The sequence below is a fragment of the Chenopodium quinoa genome, unplaced genomic scaffold, assembly GCF_001683475.1.
Source record: "Chenopodium quinoa cultivar QQ74 unplaced genomic scaffold, ASM168347v1, whole genome shotgun sequence".
Taxonomy (NCBI): Eukaryota; Viridiplantae; Streptophyta; class Magnoliopsida; order Caryophyllales; family Amaranthaceae; genus Chenopodium; species Chenopodium quinoa.
Genome location: NW_018745584.1, coordinates 1,330,429 through 1,351,096, shown reverse-complemented (window position 1 = coordinate 1,351,096; position 20,668 = coordinate 1,330,429). Strand labels below are relative to the sequence as shown.

General features: G+C 40.3%; 1 protein-coding gene across 1 annotated transcript; it reads right to left on the bottom strand.

The window, feature by feature from the left end:
- Positions 1-12,945: 12,945 nt before the first annotated feature.
- LOC110716419 lies at positions 12,946-20,288 on the bottom strand. The gene is made up of 3 exons (XM_021895032.1): positions 20,009-20,288; positions 13,393-13,463; positions 12,946-13,224 (listed from the first exon to the last, which is right to left on the bottom strand). The coding sequence occupies exons 1-3, from the start codon at positions 20,286-20,288 to the stop codon at positions 12,946-12,948; spliced, it is 630 nt and encodes a 209-aa protein (XP_021750724.1).
- Positions 20,289-20,668: the final 380 nt, after the last annotated feature.

The following is a 20,668-nucleotide window of genomic DNA, read 5'->3' as shown; positions in this document are numbered from 1 at the left end:
TTGATTTATCTTTCTTTCTCTGTCTTGCTTGCGGACAAGCAAGAGGCAAGTGTGGGGGATTTTGATGTGTGGCATTTATGCCACCATTTTACCCTTTTTCACTAGAGATTTTCCCCGGATTTGGCACTTGTTTATGCCTTTTTCACCCCTTTTATCTCGATTTTAGTCACTTTAGCTCCCTCTCGTATTTTCCCTTCCTTTTTGTCTTTTCATTTAGTTTTTACCTCCTTTTTGTATGTTTTGATAGCTCCCAGCGCTCGTGTGCGAATCATGAATTACTAGCTTGAGTAGAGATGCCAAAGGAGCTTGCCAAGGGAGTGGAGATGCCAAGATGGAGAGGGCGCGCTGTTAAGAATGGCCACGGGCGCGGCATTGGCCCTGTGGGCGCGACAGAGAAGACCCGCGGGCGCGGCATTTTCCCCCGCGGGCGCGGCATTCTGGGTTTGACGAGGCTTATTACCCAGCTTGGAGAGGGCGCGGCAGCCTGTTCGGAGAGCCCTTTCCCTTGCCCTTTTTCTTCATTTTGGTAGAAGACTATAAATAGTCTTTAACTTGAGTTTTTCACTTATTCACTATTCCATTGGTTAAAATCATTTGTAGAGAGAGAATTTCCATGGCTTCTAGAGAGAGAAAACACTAGTCTTCAAGAATCAATCTTTGTAATCAAATATTCAAGATTTCTTCTAGATTGTTGCTACTACTTTGATGATTTGGTAATCTTTCACCTTTATAATATCAATCTTTACATTTGTCTCTCTAGTTTTGATTTTCTTTGTTTTATTGTTCTTACTTGAGTTTTTTTCATAAATATTCAAACTTTATTAGTTTCTTTGATTTCCTTTCAAGTTAGAATCATGTTAGGTTGTGTTGATATTGAATATATGCTTATGTTAGTTGCTATGGCTATTCCCTTCCTTCTAGCTTAGGTTTTTAGCTAGGGAAGGGGGTGAAAATCATGTGTATTTGACTATCTATTGATTATTGATTGGGATTTATTCTTGAGTTGATGATTTGAGCTAAAATATGCTTGGAGTTAGTGTGTGCACCTCTAATCCCAAGAGTCTATCCCTTGATTGAATGCATGAGAATGATTTAATATAGGTGTGAATGATTCATCGACTTGCTTGAGTAGTTGCATGAGAATGAACTATCTTAGGTAGAGTTTATACTCCTAGAATCGGTTTCTTTTCGGTTTTCATTAGTATTCCTTGTTCATGATTGAATCCCCCTCTCCCTAGTGCTTTTGTCATTGTTATCTCTCTAATCTTGTCCATTTATTCGCATTTAAGAGTGTTTGATCTATTTCCGTTGTTTTTAATTTATTCTAGGCACTATAGTAGTTGGTTTGTCCATAGGATTCTTCAAACACAAATCTCAAAACCCCTTTTTTGTTACTAGCAATTTATCCTAGATTTCGTGTTAATTGTGCTAAACCCCTGTTTCCTTGGGAATCGACCCTACCTTACCGCTATCTAAAGTAAAATTGATAGATTTAGGATAGGAGATATAAATTGTAATTTTGATCTAGGATAGTAAATTAACGACCTATTGTCCACCGATCAAGCAACCATTTGTGTCATGGCCAACGTCCTCATGGAACTGACAGTACTTACTCTTGTCTCTGTTCTTGACAGAGCTCTTCATTGCAGCCGATTTTTCAAGAGTCAACCGGTCTTTTATCACCACGAGGATGGAGGAGCAGTCTTTGTTGAACTCGTACTTGGGGACGTACGGTTCCAACTTCCTTTGCTTCTTCTAGGACGACTGACCTGGGCGGTCTGCTGCGCAGACTTCTTTTCTTTTCTTTTCTTCTTTTTTGGCCGGCTGGTTAGGCCGGCTGTCTCCCCTGTCGGACCGCTTGGGTTCCGACGGATACTTGATAGAGCAGAGCTCAGTTGCCTGTATATAGGCCTCCGCCTCCATCAGCGCTTCTTGGAGGGTGGCTACCCTCTTGTGGACCAGGTCAAATTTGAAAGCTGACCCATCCTTCAGACCCTTGAAGAAGTCTGTATATGCAACTTCGTCAGACAGCCCCTGAATCTGAATTCTCATCAGATTGAACCGCCTGACATAGGACCGAAGTCCCTCCTTGTCACCCTACTAGATAGCCCCTAGGTCGAGACTTGTCTTTTAAGCAGGGATATTCATGGAAAAGTTAGACGCAAACAGGTATGCAAGCGTCTTAAAGTTATTGATGCACCCAGCCGGCAAGTTGCCGAACCATCGCTAGGCTATGCCCTTCAATGTAGCCGGGAAGCATCTACACCAGGCGGCGTCATCCCACCCCTTTAGGTACATGAGGTTGGTGTATGCCATTGGGTGGTCTTCTGGGTTGGTGGTACCATCGTAGACACCAACCAACACATTCTTAACCTTGGCCGGCTGTGCCGCCTCGGTTATCTCCTGGGAGAAAGCCGAAGGCTGTTCCCCAAGGTTTAGCAGTCGGAGCTGCCAGTCCATGGGCTGGACCTGGTAGGCTGGCTGACCCCCCAAAGGGTGCTGACTGTATGAATGGAGATCCATACGGGACGTATGGCTGTAGGGGCACATGCGGGGCCTGCTGCTGGATCACATGAGGGCCAGTACGTGCAGACATGCTGCGTGACTGACTCCCCTGCTGCGTCTCCAAATGCTTCATTGAAGCATTTCGGAAACTGTCTGTGTAGGTCGACGTTGAGGCTGACTGAGACATGCTCTGACTTCTCTTCTCCTGGATGAACAACCGGGCGTCAGAGAAAGTCTTCTTTGACCCATCTGGCTGTGTATGCCGGATGGCCTTCCATTGCCCCGATTCGGGGAAATGAAGTTTCGAAAGGTCAATTAGGGGCCCATCCGTCCCCTTGGGTTTGGGATGCGGAGTAGGCACCCGGTCTTTGATTTGCTTCTTCCCCGAGGGAGAAGGCTTCTTTGCCGACTGACCCTTGTTGGAGCCAGCTGACTTCTTGATTATATCCTTGATTTCCCCCTTAAAACTAGTCGTGAGGTTCATGAGTTCGTCTCTGGTGACGAGGGCAGCACCCTCCGCCGCCTGGGGTTGTCCCACAGGCTTGTCTCCTGGGTTTCTAGGACCAACTTTGTCGTGACCCCGTTCCCTTTTTTCCTTGGAATGGGTGCGCCTAGAACCGAATGACCCGTCTGGGGCCATGTAGGTTTCGACGTCGTAGTCGTCCCCACTGTCACTCTCATGGTCCGTATGGACCTCAGGGTCAGCCGGAGGCCGGCTGCCCTCTGCATTCGGTACAGCATCAGATGCCATCTCAGTAGTACTCTCCCCACAGACGGCGCCAAATGTTTTGGGTGTTTTTAGTCCCTCGGGAGAGTTACAATACGGAGTATGCGCGCCTGACTTTTGTACCTGCAAAACCATGAAACTCCGGTTGGGTGGAGTTCCGCCTCTGACGATCAAGTTAGTATGATTTTCGGATGGTTAAACGTACGAAAAGTAAATAGGTATTTCTCACTGATTCAGAGAGATTCCGCAATTAATATTGCTCGGGTTTTGTGTATGTATTTATGAATGTCCAATAAATGAGAAGGATTCCTCTATTTATAGTAGATGAGAATCTGATCCCCCATTAGGGTTCAATGCCACGTGGCATCCTCTGATAGGATCCCCTTGGGCTTGTAAGAAGGTGACACGTGTCAGGCCCTCATTGGGCGATGAGGCAGGGGTAATTTTTACCCCAAACACTAACTCTGCAATATTTTTTGAAAATTGTGGTCTTATAGGTCTCGTTGGGCGCAGGAATGTAGGAGTTCACTTGAGAAGATTAATGCTTTTCAGACCTATAAGCAAATTAGTCCATACAATGCAAGGTTGAAAAATAACCCAAATATATCGTACAATAGTACAAATGTGCTTAACCCCCCACCACAGGTACAACAACCACAACAGAGGTACTACCAACCTCCACATCAGAGACCACAACAGGTTGTTACTCCTCCATCTGATTCTGGCTTATCAGAAATCAAAACTATGTTAGCTAATATGCGGAAGCACATGCAGAGTAGGGATGCGCAAATTGATTCAATGCTAGCTCATAATAAAATTATAGATAATCAAATTGCGCAGATTTCCTCTACTTTGCAAACCCTCTAGCAGGGAGCCCTGCCAGCATAACCAGTACAATCTATAGATCACGTGAATGTAATTACTCTGAGAAGTGGTTCAAAATAAGATGGCCCCCCTATGCCCAAAGATGATGAACCTATCATTACACATATTGCTAATCCTGATTCTGTTATACCATATATTGTTGTTACTAGCCCTGCAGGGCCCTAGAGTAAAACTAACCCTTCTGATTATAAATTGCAGGGTAAAAATATAGATAAAACTAGAGATGTGTAGAAACCTGCTATCAAACTTCCACTCCCAAATAGACATCTTAAGAGTAAGTTAAATAAGCAATTTGTTAAGTTTTTGGAGGTTGTCAAAATTTGCAGGTAACGGTTCCTTTCACGAATTAATTACTCAAGTTCCTGTACATTCTAAATTTATGAAAGAAATTTCGACTAGAAAAAGATCTATTGGTGAGGTAGAGACTGTTTCTTTTACTGCAGAAAGCAGTGCTATATTACAGAATAAATCTCCACCTAAACTAAAAGATCCGGGTAGTTTTTCTATTCCATGTCATATCGGTAATTTGATGATTGAAAAAGCTTTATGTGATTTGGGTGCTAGTGTAAGTGTTATGCCATTATTTGTGAAATCTAAATTAAATATGGGTAAATTAAAAGCTATTACTCTGCAAATGGCCGACCGTTCTGTTAAATACCCTTTAGGTGTTTTAGATGATGTTCCTGTTAGAGTAGGTAAATTTTATATACCTGTTGATTTTGTTGTTCTTGATATGGAGGAAGATTTGCAAATTCCAATTATTTTGGGTAGACCATTCCTTCATACTGTAGGGGCAATAATGGATGTGAAAAGTGGTAAACTTACACTATCGGTAGGGGTTGATAATATCACTTTTAATCTAAATAATGTCCCTAAAAGCCCCATGTTAGAGGAAAAAGTGCTTTAGTATTGGTGTGGTTGATGTATATAATTTTTCTAATAAGCCCCAATCTCTCGTTAGAGATCCCTTGGAGGCGGTATTTTGTGTTGCATCTTCCGCAGGAAAAAGTAATACATGGAAAGATGAAGTGGATGCTATAGAACAAACTATAAATTGTGTAGACTCAGGTTTGAAGATGAACAAGTGGAGAAAGAGAAACAAATTGCAGAAATTGAGTGCGTAGTGAAAGTTCCACCCGATCGGGTGATAAATGCCCGATCTTGTGGAAAAACGAAGGTATACCAGGCCAAAGAGGAATCTCGTGCATCAAGTCGTGAAAAATTAAACCACTTGATCGCACCTTGGAGACGGGCCCGCTCGGGCTACGCTCGCCGGTCGGGCGCGAGACCGTGACAGTAAAACTAGCCAACTTCAAAATGTTATAACTTTTGCGTTTTTTAACGAAATTTTGCGTGTGACCTATCGTTAGAAAGATATTCAAGTCTAATTTCCAATGCAATTATAATCACTGCATTATCATCTGTATATAAAAAGTTATGAGCGAAATAGTGAACCTGACTCATTTTTGCTTCTTTTCCTACTAACATTTTGTTTCTTTCTTGCCCAAAATTGTACCAAAGTGATGAATTGTGATGCTTGGGATGGTGGTGGATACAAGTTTAATGATGAGGGGTAGTCACTTGGATTACTACATTCCCTTTAAGCCAATGAGGACATTATCTGATTTAGTTTGGGGGGGATTTCTTGTATATATAGGTACTCTTTCTTTTTCTTTTCTTTTTATTTTCTTTGGTGTGCTTAGTTTAGTTTTTTTGTTTTCTTAGTCTAGTTTTTTATTGATTTATTAGTGTAGATTTTATTGCTTTCTTAGGTTAGATTTATTGCTTTCGAAAAAATAAAAAATAAAATAAAAAAAATACATTCCAATGAATAATAAATCATGATTCCCTGTGCCCCTTGACGAAATTTTTTTGAAACTGTTTAAATTCTTGGTTATTGATGATAAATATTGTGGATTAGTTGGTCATGATTTGATGTTGATTGCCTTGAAATCTTAACATGCGTCAATTTTGCCCAACTACTTGTGAATATAGTGCTTGACCAGTTGATTTGATGAGGAATGTGTGTTAGTTCCTGGTATGTTAATAAAGTTGAGTATTGGTGTTTAACTTTAAGTAATATTTGTATGACTCATTATTATGTACATTGAGGCGGACGAAGGCGTTTGTTCTTTTTGGTAGCCTTCAAACGATATTAGATACATTTGTTCCCTTCTTGCTACCCATATTGTTGCTTGTGCCCTTTCATTATTTATTTAGCCACATTACAAGCCTATTTATGCCCCATTGGTTACTAGTCCCAAGCTTTGCTTGGGGGAGCTAATAGTGAGTGAGGTGAGGGATTTGTAGTTTGCTCATAATTTGAACAATTTGGGTGGATTTGAGAAGTTATTTGTTGTTTTTATTTTGTTGATTGGAATGAAAAAAAAAATAAAAAGGTGTTCAAAAGTTGAAAAAAATTCAAATGTGTGATAAAAAAAATGAAAAAGAAAAAAGAAAAAATTCAAAAGAAAAAAATATCAAGTTCAAAGGAAAGAAAATTTCAAAGTTTGTTTGGTCACTCTAGTTTCATTGCTATATTTTTATGAGTGAAGTTGTAAGTGTTGGAAAATTTATGAAATATTGGATTGGTTGTTTGGTGAATTTTTGCAGGGTTGAGTTGTGTTGGAGATGATTTGGTCATTATTTATTTTTGACCCTGGTTTTATTAGGAATTTGGCTCCCTTAAGCATGGGTTTGCTGTCACATTTTCCCAAATATTTCCTACCCTTTACCTAAGCCTTACATTACAAGCTTTGAAGACCTTCCAATCTTTGTGCATAGGGTTGCATGAATGCGAAATTAGTTGTTTATCAATGTAAAGAATGATTTGATATATTCCGAGTCGACTAATAGGTTGAGTGTTTGTCTTTTAAACACACGAGTGCGTGAGTTGGGATTGCATTGTTCACATATAAAGGGGTGGTTGGAGAGCGACGAGTACATTTTTCACTCGCCACATAAATGAGAGTTGAGTGTGTGAGCACAAGTCTTGAATTCTATATGCTCTTGTGGTTTACTCTATTTGACAATTGTTAGGGAAGATTGGTAGTCGGATGAATTTGATTGATTGACTTTGATACTTATTTGTCAGATTTACCTTCAATCGTATTTATTGATTAAGTACTGATTTGTTTATTCATTGCTTTGCTTAGGAACAAGCAAAGGTTTAGCTTGGGGGAGTTTGATGAGTCTATTTTATATGTATTTTTATTTCCCGTCCCACGGTCATATTTGTGCTTATTTGAGCTCTGCGGAGCTATTTTTATTATTAATATACGTTTTCTAGTGTTTTTGTAGAGTTGGTATTATTATGCAGAATTTGCAGAATTATGATAATCTTGAGCTTATTGAGCCACTACGAAAATATTAGAATCGGATCGTATTTTATGATTGTATATTTACTTGCCTAAGATCGAGTTAAAGGAAATTAGTTCGGTGATTAAGGCCTCGATTGATGAAAAAGTCCAAGTTTTACAAGCTGATTGAGAATTTGGGTTCAAGTTAACAAGGTCCAATTCCCAAGCCCGATTTCCACAAAAGAAGTCCAGGTTGCTACCGAGTTTGACCGGGCCCGGCCGAGCGGACTGTGGCCCGATCGGGCGAAGCACGCTAAGCTGCACGCACCTTTCTGTTTGGGCCGGCTGCTTTGGGCTTTAATTGCCGAATTTCATTGTTGGTTTCCAATCTTGTGAGGAGTTGGATTGAAGGCTATAAGTAGTCGTATACTCGTGGACAGTAGGGGTCAGCTTCAGATTATTATTTTTGTTTTCTTTTACAGAGCTTTTAGGATAGTTTTATGATAACAACTTGTAATTGATTTCTTTAGTTATAGTTGACTTTAGGATTAGTTCACGTAGCTTTCTTTTCTTTCTTTCTTATTTAAGCTTTGATTATTAGTTTTGAAGTTGTGTGCTTGGAATTAAGATTATTACATTCTTATTTTCGTTGAATGCTTTTTTTGAAACTTAATTATTATTGCTTTTGTTTCTTTCATATTAGTTTTATTATTATTACTTTAAATATGCTTATTTTAATTGCTTTGATTAGTTTAGATTTACTTATGCATGGCTAATTTATTTCTAGGGTTTTTGGGGATCCATAATTAATATGAAGGGATGAATTATTATTATTATTATTGATTGTTAGTGTTTTAGGTTAATTTCCTACTGATTGTTATAATGCTATGCAATTAGATTTGCGCAGGTTTAATTGTATGAGTTATGCAATATTGATTCGAGATCTTATGGTCTACAAAAGAAAGAGAAAATAAATTTCTAGCAAATGCAATCTTGTGAGAATCTCGCTGATCTGTTCACCAAATCCCTTCGATCGAAGAAATTTGAACAATTAGTTCACAAAATCGGAGTGCGACATCTTCGTGAACTATGTTGAAATTGGGAGGAGTACTATATCCACTATAATCTTTTTTCCTCCGATCAGGTTTTAAGGTTATAAATGTAGCAGTATACCAAAGCATGTAATATAATATTGTTGTACTTTTATTTTTTTCCTAGCTATAATCTTTATCCCATAGGATTTTGCCCAACAAGATTTTTAATAGGCAACCCGTATTCCATTTCATGTGACATTCAAGGGGAATGCTGAGGAAAATACAAAAAATGTAGCTCACATATGGTATTGCTTAGTACAATAATATACATAAGAGTACAACAATGTGTAATTGTTAAAAGGTGACTTTCTAACTATAGAATGATATTGACAATAGAGGAGTGAACAAGTAGAGAAATATTGCTACGGTTAATTTTCATTGCCTTCTACATAGTTCACAATGGTGAACTTATTAATAGGCAAAATATTGTCATACAATTATTTGCACAATTGTAATATTATACAATTATTATAATAAGTTTGCTACCAACTATTGTACTAGAGAAGTTCATGTGAACTTCACTCTATATTTTATCTTCAACACTCCCCCTTGAACGTTCACATGAAATGGAGTATGGGTTGTCTCGTGAAACTTGCTAGGTAAAACCTTATGGGGTAAAACCATAGCTAAAAGTATTATACGCTTTGATATACTGCCTCGTTAAAAACCTTGTCAGGGAAAACCCACCCAGTGGGATAAAAACCTGATCGAAGGGAAACAAAGTGCAGTGCATATAATACTCCCCCTGATTTTAGCATAGTTCACGAAGACGTCGCATTCCAATTTTGTGAACTAATTGCTCAAATTTCTTAGAAGGAAGTGATTTGGTGAACAGGTCGAGCAGGTTGTCACAAGACTGAATTTGCTGGATATCTATTTCCTCATCCTTTTGTAGATCATGTGTGAAGAATAGTTTTAGGGATATATTTTTTGTATTATCTCCCTTAATATATCCTTCAGTTACTTGAGAAATGCATGTTATATTGTCTTCAAAGATGGTGGTTGGATTTTCTGTTATTGCTTACATTCCACACTCTTCTTTGATATTACTAATCATCGACCTCAGCCATACATATTCTCGTCCTGCTTCATGAAGGGCTATCAACTCTGCATGATTTAAGGATGTCGCAGTCAACTTCTGCTTTGTTGATTTCCATGATATTGCAGTGCCGCCATAAGTGAACAGATATCCATTTTGTGACTTGGCATTTTGAGAATGCGATAAATATCCAGCGTCGACATACCCAATGAGGGCAGCATCTTGTTTCGGTTGATAATATAAACCAAGGTCTTGTGTCTCTCGTACGTTCCGGAGTAAGTGTCAGACTCTCTTCCAATGCCTCTATGTTGGTGCATTGCTGTGCTTGGCTAACAAGTTCACAGAGAAAGCTATGTCGAGTCTAGTGTTGTTAGCTAAGTACATTAAGGCTCCAATTGCACTTAAGTATGATTACTTTTGGACCCAGAATTTTTTCATTTTCTTCTCGTGGTCTGAATGGGTCGTTTTTCATACTCAAAGAACGAACAACCATTGGGAAGTTGATTGGAGTTGCTTTGTCCATGAAGAATATTTTCAAAACTCTTTCTGTGTAGTTTGATTAATGGACAAAAATACCATGACTAAAGTGCTCAATTTGCAATCCAAGACAAAATTTAGTTTTTCCAAGGTCTTTCATCTCAAATTCTTTCATCAAGTATTTTGCAATTTTCTCAAGTTCATTTGGGGTTCCAATGATATTTAAATCATCAACATAAACTGTAATAATAGCAAATCCTGATTATGATCGCTTTATGAAAACACAGGGACTAATTTGTTTGTTCTTGAACCCTTTTCTCATAAGGTATTCACTGAGATGATTATACCACATCCTTCCAGATTGTTTCAATCCATAAAGTGACCTTTTTAGTTTTATGGAAAGTAATTGTTTAGGCTTGTGGTTTTCTGGTAGTTTTAGTCCTTCGGCGACTTTCATGTAAATGTCTGTATCGAGTGACCCATACAAATACGCAGTCACTACATCCACTAACCGCATTTGGAGTCCTTTTATGACTGTCAAACTTACCAGAAATCTTAATATAGTTGCATCAACTACTGGAGATATGTTTCTTCATAATCAATCCCTGGAATTTGAGAAAATCCTTGGGCTACAAGTCTTTCCTTGTATCTAACTATCTCATTTTTCTCATTACGTTTCCTCACATATACCCATTTGTATCCAACGGGTTTTACACCTGCTGGTGTAAGAGTTATTTTTCCGAAAACTTCTCGTTTTTCAAGTGACTTCAACTTAGCCAGCATTACCTCCTTCCACTTTGGCCAATCACTCCTGTGTTGACATTCTTCCATTGTTCTTGGTTCAACATCATTTTCATCAGACACAATGTCGATTGCGATGGAATTTGCAAATAATTCATCCACGATAACATCTTTCCTATTCCACTGAGTCTTGGTAGAGACGTAATTCATTGTTATCAATGTTTTGAACATCTTGTTCATTCCCCGTAGGGTTGTCTTCTTGTTCGTCCCCTTTTGGATTATCATCATTTTCTTTACTTTCATCCACATTTAATCTTTCTTGACCTTCTGATGGGTGAACATCATTAGTCTCATTTTCTATTCATCCAATCTTTTTAATTTCCTTGGTTTAGAATCTTTTGAACCAAGTGGTCTCCCACGCTTTCTGCGTGCTTGAGATTCATTCTCAATGGCCTTATTATCAGTTGGGATTTCAATACGTGCAGGGGCATTTTATGCTGGTATATGTGATTTTGTCACCTTCTTTGTGTCTACAAATGCATTAGGCAATTGATTTGAAAAACTTTGTAAATGAACAATTCTCTTAACTTCTTGTTCACACATATTTGTTCGTGGGTCTAACATCAACAGTTGTGTTGCATTCCAAATAAGTTCTATTTCTTTCTTGCGTGGGTCCACTTTCTCTCCCCCTAAGGCTGGGAATATTGCTTCATTAAAGTGATAGTCGGCAAATCTAGCCGTAAATAAGTCACCAGTCAATGGTTCAAGAAATTTAATTATAAAGGGGGATTCAAACCCGACATAAATTCCCAGCCTTCTTTGTGACCCATTTTTGTTCGTTGGGGTGGAGCAATGGGAACATATACAGCACAACCAAAGATTTTTAGATGTGAGATACTTGGTTCTCGACCACAAACAAGTTGTAGTGGTGAGAATTTATGATAAGCTGTAGGTCTTAATCTAATTAACGTTGTTGCATGTATTATAGCATGTCCCCAAGTAGATGATGGCAATTTTGAACTCATTAATAATGGTCTTGCAATCAATTGTAATCTCTTAATTAGTTATTCAGCTAGACCATTTTGTGCATGAACATGAGCTACTAGGTGTTCAACATTAATTCCGATTGACATACAATAATCATCAAATGTTTGGGATGTAAATTCCCTAGCATTGTCGAGTCTTATTTTCTTTATTGTATGATCTGGGAATTATGCTCTTAATTTGATAATTTGGGCAAGTAATTTTGCAAACGCAACATCTACGTATTTGAAAGCAGACTGACATGTGACCATCCTGTAGAAGCCTGGTCCACATGAAATATATATATGGTCCACATGCCGGATTAATTGGCCCACAAATATCTCCCTGAATTCTTTCCAAGAATTTTAGGGATTCAGTAGCAATTTTGTTCATAGATGGCCTTATTATCAATTTGTCGAGTGAACATGCAGAGCATGTTAATTCATTTGATCGAGGAATTTTAACATTTCTTATTAAATGTCCAACTGAATTCGCTATTATTCTTTGCATTATCCAAGTTGTTGGATGTCCCATACGATCATTCCATAAAATAATCAAATGTTTGTCATCTAACTTCTGATTAAATACCATATTGATTTCCACGGGTCGTATGTTTATACGATATAACCCCGAAGAATATGCTTGCAATTTCTCATAAATGTGTTTCTTGCCATATTTTCCTGCCGTCAGGCATAAATACTCCTTTTGACCTGTTGTCATTGTTTCTAAATGATAGCCATTTTGGCGTACATCTTTAAAGCTTATGAGATTTCCTCGAGATTTACTCGAGTATAAAGCATTATTGATTATCAATTTTGTTCCATTTGGAAGCATTATACAAGCCTTTCCTTCAATTAATTTTGTTGACCTGGAAATAGTGTTTACATTTGTCTGAAACAACTTTAGTTGTGAAAAATATTTTCTATCCTTTAAGATAGTGTGTGTTGTTCCACTATCCAAAAAGCACTGATATTCGGAACCAACTTCAGGCATATCCATATCTTCATAAAATAAATATGAGATTAGTTTAGAATAATATCATACAAACTTTTATTGATGATAGAAATTAAAAATACATGACTAGACATTTAAAATACAGTACATAACATAAAATACATTAAAACATAGTATATATTACACTAGTAGATGGGTTATTTAATTATTGTTATTTTCTCCAAATATGAAATCATTTCCAATTTCAGCATTGTCCATGAAGAAATCGGACACGTCAAGGGTAGGACATGGAGCATTTTCTTCATTAACAAAAGTTGCTTCTGCATTTTTCTCTTTGCCTTTTACAGAAGCCTGGTAAAGGTCTACCAAATGTTTGGTCGTACGACAGGTACGTCCCCAATGCCCTGTCATGCCACATCTGTAACATGTGTCTTTTCCTTTTAAAGGAGTTTGTTTGTGGCTTCCAGATGACTGACCCTTCTGTTTTTCAGAATTTTTGAAATTATTGTTTCTTTGAAAATTATTTCTACCACGTCCTCGGACTCGTCTGCGATAATTTCCATGGCCTCTACCACGACCATTGTAATTTCCACGTCCACCTCATTGTGTAGCATTTTCCTTGGGTGGATAAGAACTTGTTGCATTTGCCTCATGATGAGTGGCCAAAGACCCTGTTGGTCTAAGATTATGATTTTTCAACAAAAGATCACTATTTTGTTCTGCAACAAGCAATACACTCATTAATTCATTAAACCTTTAGAAACCTCTTTCACGATATTGTTCTTGCAACAGTATATTGCTTGCATGAAAGGTAGTGAGTGTTTTTTCAATCATCTTTTCATCGGTGACTGGATGATCACAGTATCTCTATTTTGGGTAAAAATACCCCTGGCCCCATAGCCTAATAAAATGGTGACACGTGTCACCTTAAGAGAGGTTCAAAATGAACCTCTCCTCTGCTGACACGTGGCACCCCCAATCATTGGGAAAAAGGCAGCCCTCAAAGCCCAATTCCCAGGATAGCCCACCATTCCTAGGTTTCCGTAACCTAGGATGGCGGCATGCATTCCAAGACCTTATAAATAGGGAGATATTCCCACCTGAAAAGAGGAAGGTCATCCGGCATGTTCAGCCGGATGGATCAAAGAAGACTTATTTTGATGCCCGGATGTTAATCCAGCAGAAGAAAAGTCAACAACTGTCTGAGTCGGCTTCAACGTCGACTTTCCCAGACAGCTTTCAGAATACCGCAGTGAGATATTCACAATCAAACTGAGAGAGTCAGTCAGGCGGCTTGTCCGTTCACACTGGCCTTCAAATAATCCATTCGGCTCTGTTTGTGCCTCAGCAGCCATACATGTCGTATGGTCAACCATATATGCAGTCGGCTCTCTTTGGGGGTTAGGTGGCGCAGAATGTCCAACCTTTGGACTGGCAGCTTCGTCTGCTCAAACTTGGGGAACAACCTTTTGCGTTCTCCAAGGAGATAACCGAGGCGGCACAACCGACCAAGGTCAAGAACATGTTGGTGGGTACTTATGATGGTACCACTAACCCTGAAGATCACCTGATGGCCTACACCAACCTCATGTATTTACAGTGGTTGGATGATGCCACCTGGTGCCGATGCTTCTTGGCTACATTGAAGGGCATTACCCAATGATGGTTTGGCAACCTGCCAGCCGGCTGCATCAATAGCTTCTAGACGCTTGCATACTTGTTTGCTTCTAACTTCTCTATGAACATCCCTGCTAAGAAAACAAGTCTTGACTTGGGTGCCATACAGTGGGAGATAGAGAAGGGCTAAGGTCCTATGTCAAGCGGTTTAATCTGAGGAGAATTCAGATTCAAGGGCTATCTGACGAAGTGGCTTACATAGACTTCTTCAAAGGTATGAAAGACGAGTTGACCTTTAAGTTTGATCTCGTTTGAAAGAGGGTTGCTCCCTCCAAGAATCTCTGATGGAGGCGGAAGCCTATATACAAGCGACTAAACTCTATGCTGTTAGCAAGCAGTCGGACCCTAAGAAGTCTGACAAAAAAGACAGTCGGCCAAAAAAGAAGAGAGCAAGAAGAGAAAAGAAGTCTGGGTGGCAGATGACTCTGATCAGCTGTCACAAAAAAAAAGAAAGAAAAAGAGTTTAAATTGTATGTTCCCAAGTACGAGTTTAACAAGGACTGCTACTCCATCCTCATGGAGATTAAAGACCGGGTGACAATGAGAAACCGGATGCAATGAAAGGTTCCGTAAAAAAAACGGAACAAGAAAACATACTGTCATTTCCATGAGGAAATAGGCCATGACACCAACGACTGTTATAGCCTCAAAAGGTTGTTGGACCGTCTGGCTGATAAAGGTGTGCTTATGTCCTACATCCTGAAGTCCAAGGTAACCCTAAAAATTAACAATGGGTAACCGTTCAAAAAGGCAGCCCAACTTGCTATTTGTTCGGACACTAATGAAGAGCCGATCTATACAATAGCAGGCGGCTTTGCTGGAGGGGGTCCAACCATCCGGAGCACCAAGGACTATATCAGGCGGCTGGATGTTAACTCAGTTGATGAGGGCCAGGCGTCAAAAGACACCTTTCCTGAGGTCATTATTACTGAGAAGGACAGGGGCAAAGTCAGGCGGCCGCATGATGACCCCATAGTCATTGAATGCAAGGTGGCTAACCAAAGGGTAGGCCGGATCCTTATCGACACTTGCAGCTCGTCTGACCTTATCAGCTACAAGTGCTTGGCAAAGCTCAAGTACAACTCTAGCAGTATGCACAAAGTTTCTCTCCCCTTAGTTGGTTTTGGGAGTGGAGTAGTGCATCCGGTGGGGAGGATTGACCTACCCATCCGGCTAGGGGAGAAGAGGGAAGGACGCCACATGGTCGTCAAGTTCTTGGTTGTTGAAGAGTTGACCGCCTATAATTTGATATTGGGCCGTCCAACCCTCAATGAATCAAAGGCTGTTATTATTCCATCCCTTATGCTCCTAAAATTTGAGAGGGATGACAGGTATGTAGGCTCACTGAATGGGGATCAGAAGACGACACGAGAGTGTTATCTCTTAGACGTTAAGCCTACTGTGGTCACATCTGGCCAAGGCAAAGAGCCCATAGGCCTTGATGAACTCAAGGAAGTCGTGCTTGCTCCCATAGCAGCTGGCAAAAAGAGAAAGGCCGACCAGTTGGTGGCCGTCAAAAAAGAGAAGCAATAGCAATCACTGGCCGGGGAACGGTCAGATGAATTATGTCTCCAATCGGCTGGAGAAAATATTGATATTGTTCTGGATGACGCACGTCCATATCGAACTGTTAAGGTTGGGACGGTTGCTTTTGCAAAGTTGGGTGCAGAATTGCACAACCTTCTGAAAGAATTGAAAGACATTTTTTCCTTTGAAGTAGAAGAGATGCAAGGCGTCAGCCCGGATCTAGTTGTTCATAAACTTGTTGTGCATCCCAAAAAGAAGCCGGTTAGGCAAAAGAACAGGAACCACGGTGAGGAAAGAAGTCAGGCAGCAACTGCCGAAGTAAAGAAGTTTGATGTTGGGTTCATTCGACAATGTTACTTCCCGGATTGGGTTACAAATGTCGTTCTTGTGAAAAAGCCGAATGACACCTGGCGAATGTGTGTTGACTACACAGACTTGAACAAGGCATGTCCGAAGGATAGTTATCCCCTTCCAAAGATCGACAATTTGGTCGACTCTACAACCGGTCATGCTTTGACGAGCTTTATGGACACCTACTTAGGCTTTCATCAGATACCCTTGTGGAAAAAAGATCAAGAGAAGACGGAATTCGTCATTGATCAGGGGTTATTTTGTTATATTGTGATGTCGTTTGGGTTGAAAAATGCGCCTGCTACTTTCCAACGAATGATTAATCCGGTCTTCATTAATCAAATTGGGAGGAATGTAGAGGGGTACATTGATGACATGATAGTCAAATCCAAGCTACAGACGGATTACCTTGCTGACCTTCGAGAAACCTTCACCACCCTCAGGCGGCATAAGGTCATGCGTAATCCTAAGAAGTGTGTCTTTGGTGTTGAGTCTAGGAAGTTTCTCAGATTTCTAATTGATCAAAGGGGGATAGAGGCCAACCCAGAAATGATACAGGCGGTCATTGACATGAAGTCACCCCGCATTCTCAAGGAAGTTTAAAAAATTAACCGGTTGCCTGGCGACATTGGGGAGATTCCTCAATCGGTCAGGTGACAAGTGCCTCTATTTCTTCCAAACAATAAAAAGAAGACTAGATTTGAATGGGGGGGGAGGATGCTGAGGCGGCATTTCAAAAGTTGAAAAAACACTTGCATTCATTGCCAAGGCTTGCTAGCCTTCTGCCACAAGAGGTGCTTTACATGTACTTAGTCGTCTCAGATCACGCCCTCGGTGCTGTTCTCCTTGCTCAGAGAGACGACATTCAACTCCCGGTCTATTTCATTAGCCATGTTCTTCGAAATGCCGAACTACGGTACCCCATGGTTGAAAATTTTGGCCTTGCTCTTTTCATGGCAGTCAAGAAGTTAAAACCTTACTTCTTGGCACATCTGGTTGTGATCTACACAAATCAACCCCTCAAGCAGCCAATGACAACTCAGGAGTCATCCAGCAGGATGCTCAAACGGGCTATTGAAATGCAAAGTCTTGAAATTTCTTTCGAACCAAGGAAGGCAGTGAAGGTTCAGGCGTTTGTCGACTTCATTGTCGAAATGACAAGGCCAGTTAAGTCGGAGAATCTTGACCAGGTTTGGAAAGTGTATGTAGACGGGAGTTCTACTATGAACGACTATGGTACAGGGATTTTATGCCAGTATCCTGAAGGGGACAAGTATGAACATGCACTACGGTTTAAGTTCAAGCCTAACATAATGAGGCGAAATATTAAGCCCTACTAGCCGGTATCCGCATGTGCAAGGCGGCAGGGGCAAAAAAATTTTGACGTTTGCTCTGATTCACAACTGATTGTAAGCTAATACCATGGTGACTATGAGGCCACCCACCCGGCTATGATCAAATATCTACAGGCGGTCAAAAATGAGTTCGGGACCCTTGATGAATTTCATCTAAGTCAAGTGCCCAAGTCAGAAAACAATTAGGCGGATGCTCTTTCTAAGCTGGCATCATCCGCCTCCTGTGATACGCCTAGGTTAGTCTTTTGGGAAGTTATGGAAAAAAGAAGTATTGAACAGGATCTCATTGGAATTATGGACCGAAGCTCAACCTGGATGGATGGCATCCAGGATTATCTAGCAGACGACACTCTGCCAGATGCATACTCAGAAGCGGCTGCAATGAAAAAACATGCCGCAAGCTTTGAGATTCACAAGGGAGAACTTTTCAAGAAGGGCTATCTACAACCGCTATTGAAATGTGTCACCCCAGAAAGGAGGAAAGAGGTTCTAGAGGAAATGCACTCGGGTTTTTGTGCATCACATATAGGCGGCAAGACTCTAGCAAAAAGGGCTAGGCGGCAAGGCTACTTTTGGCCCACTCTTGAGGCAGACGCCATGGAAATGGTGAAGAAGTGTAAAAAGTGTCAAAGATTTGGCAATCTCATACACCGTCCGGCTACTGACCTGAAGGGTATTAACAGCCTAGTGCCATTCGCCAAATGGGGCATGGACATTTTGGGCCCGTATACGCCTGCTGTAGGCGGACGGCGATATGTTCTAATTGCAGTGGACTACTTCACCAAATGGGTAAAAGTAGAGGCGGTCAAAGGTATAAAGACAAAGGATGTCATCTCCTTCATTTGGAGGAATATTATCACCCAGTTTAGGGTACCAATGTCTATGGTCTTTGACAATGGCCCTTAGTTTGAGACTCCTACCCTCAAAAACTGGTTGGGAGATCAAGGGATCTCTCATTGCTTTGCATCAGTCGGTCGTCCCCAAGCAAACGGGCAGTTTGAAGCCTTCAACAAGCTCATCTCAGATGGCATTAAGAAGAAAATTGAAAGGGCTGGCGGTCTATGGGCAGATGAGTTGCCTCATGTCCTATGGGTCATCAGAACAACTGAAAAAGGAGAAACCGGTGAAACCCTGTTTCTCATGACATACGGCGCAGAAGCCGTCTTGCCTATTGAGCACTATGAGCCTACTCTTTAAGTCATGCTTTATGACGAAGAGGCAAATTTGGAGGCTATGCGGCTAGCATTGGACTCACTCCTGGAGCGCAGGGGCAATGCCGCCTTGCATCATGAGATATACCGTCTGAGAATGACCAGAGCATACAACAAACGAGTGCACAAACGACCCTTAAAAGTGGGGGACTTTGTGTTACGGAAAATGGAGGCAACCGGTAGGGCAAATGAACAAGGAAAATTGACTCCTAACTGGGAAGACCCCTACTGGATCTATGAAGAAGTAAAAGGCGGCACCTACCGCCTGGAAACCCCAGACGACAAGCAGCTAGCCAGAATTTGGAACGTAGAAAACCTGAAAAAGTACTAATTCTGAGACTCACAAAATTTTTGTAAATAAAGTTTATCAATGAAAAGTTGCTTTATTTTCAATCATATTTATTGCTTTCTGTACGAATACCATCTGTGCAATGTACAAACGGATTTGTTAAAATTTTATGTCTTCTCCAACATGAATAGAAATAAGCTAAGTCCAAAAACTTAGCAGCTATGTGTTGTTCCTTTTGGAACAACCTAATAAGGCCATTGGCCGGATGACATTAATGAGGCCAATGGCCAGATAATATTGAAAACCAGCATCTGCTTCAATATGAGTTGGCATCCGGCGACACACGTCCGGGCGAATTCGTCGCAGAAAGCATCTCCCAAAGGAAAAAATCATGTCATCAAATTTCCGATGCCACTGTTTTGGTGCTTGTTTAAGTCCATACAATGACTTAACCAATTTACACACCTTATCTTCCTGTCTTTCCAAAACAAACCCTTCGGGTTGTTTCATATACACTTCTTCCTCTAGATCTCCATAAAGGAATGCCGTTTTGACATCCATTTGATGAATCACTAGATTATATACCAAAGCCATTGCAATCAATAACCTTATGAAGGTAATTCTTGCAACCAGTGCATAGGTATCGAAATAATCAACACCATGCTTTTGCCTAAAGCCTTGGATAACCAATCTGGCTTTAAATTTCACTATGGAGCCATCCGGTCTCCTTTTCCTAGTGAAAATCCACTTGCAACCAAGAGGTTTGCAACCGGGAGGTAAATCCTCTATGACCCAAGTATTATTTCCCATGATGGAATCCATCTCATCATTTATAGCTTCCTTCCAAAATGCACTATCTTGACTAGATATTGTGTCGCTATAAGTCTTTGGGTCACTATCCACATTAAAACAATATGGAATAGTATTACTAAGGACATCCCTAGAACCTTTAACTAAATAAATTATAAAGTCATCAAGAGGGTTTCTAGGTCTTCTTTCCCTGGTACTTCTCCTCACTTGAGGAGTTTCAACATTCTCATTATCGAATGTACTTTCATGAGTTTCAAGTTGATCATTCAACTCTACTATCTCCCTATCATTGGCACTGATTTGTAGATCTTTCGGTCTACTCATTGATGAAAATCTATTTTCATCCAAAATTGCATCTCTTGACTCAATAACCGAATGAATCGATATATAGTCATTTTGTTCTATTACATAGAACTTATAGGTTTTGCTATGCTCAGCGTAACCTATAAATATGCAATCCAAGCCCCTTTCACCGAGCTTCCTTTTCTTGTTGCCAGGCACTCTTATGATTGCCCTACAACCCCAAACCTTGAGATACTTCAAGTTTGGCTTTCTTTTGTACCAAAGTTCATAAGGAGTAGATTGTTTTCCCTTAGTAGGAACCCGTTTAAGAATGTGACAAGCTGTCAACATTGCTTCACCCCAGAACCCTTCACTCAAACCAGAGTAAGATAACTTGGAATTAACCATTTCTTCAAGAATTC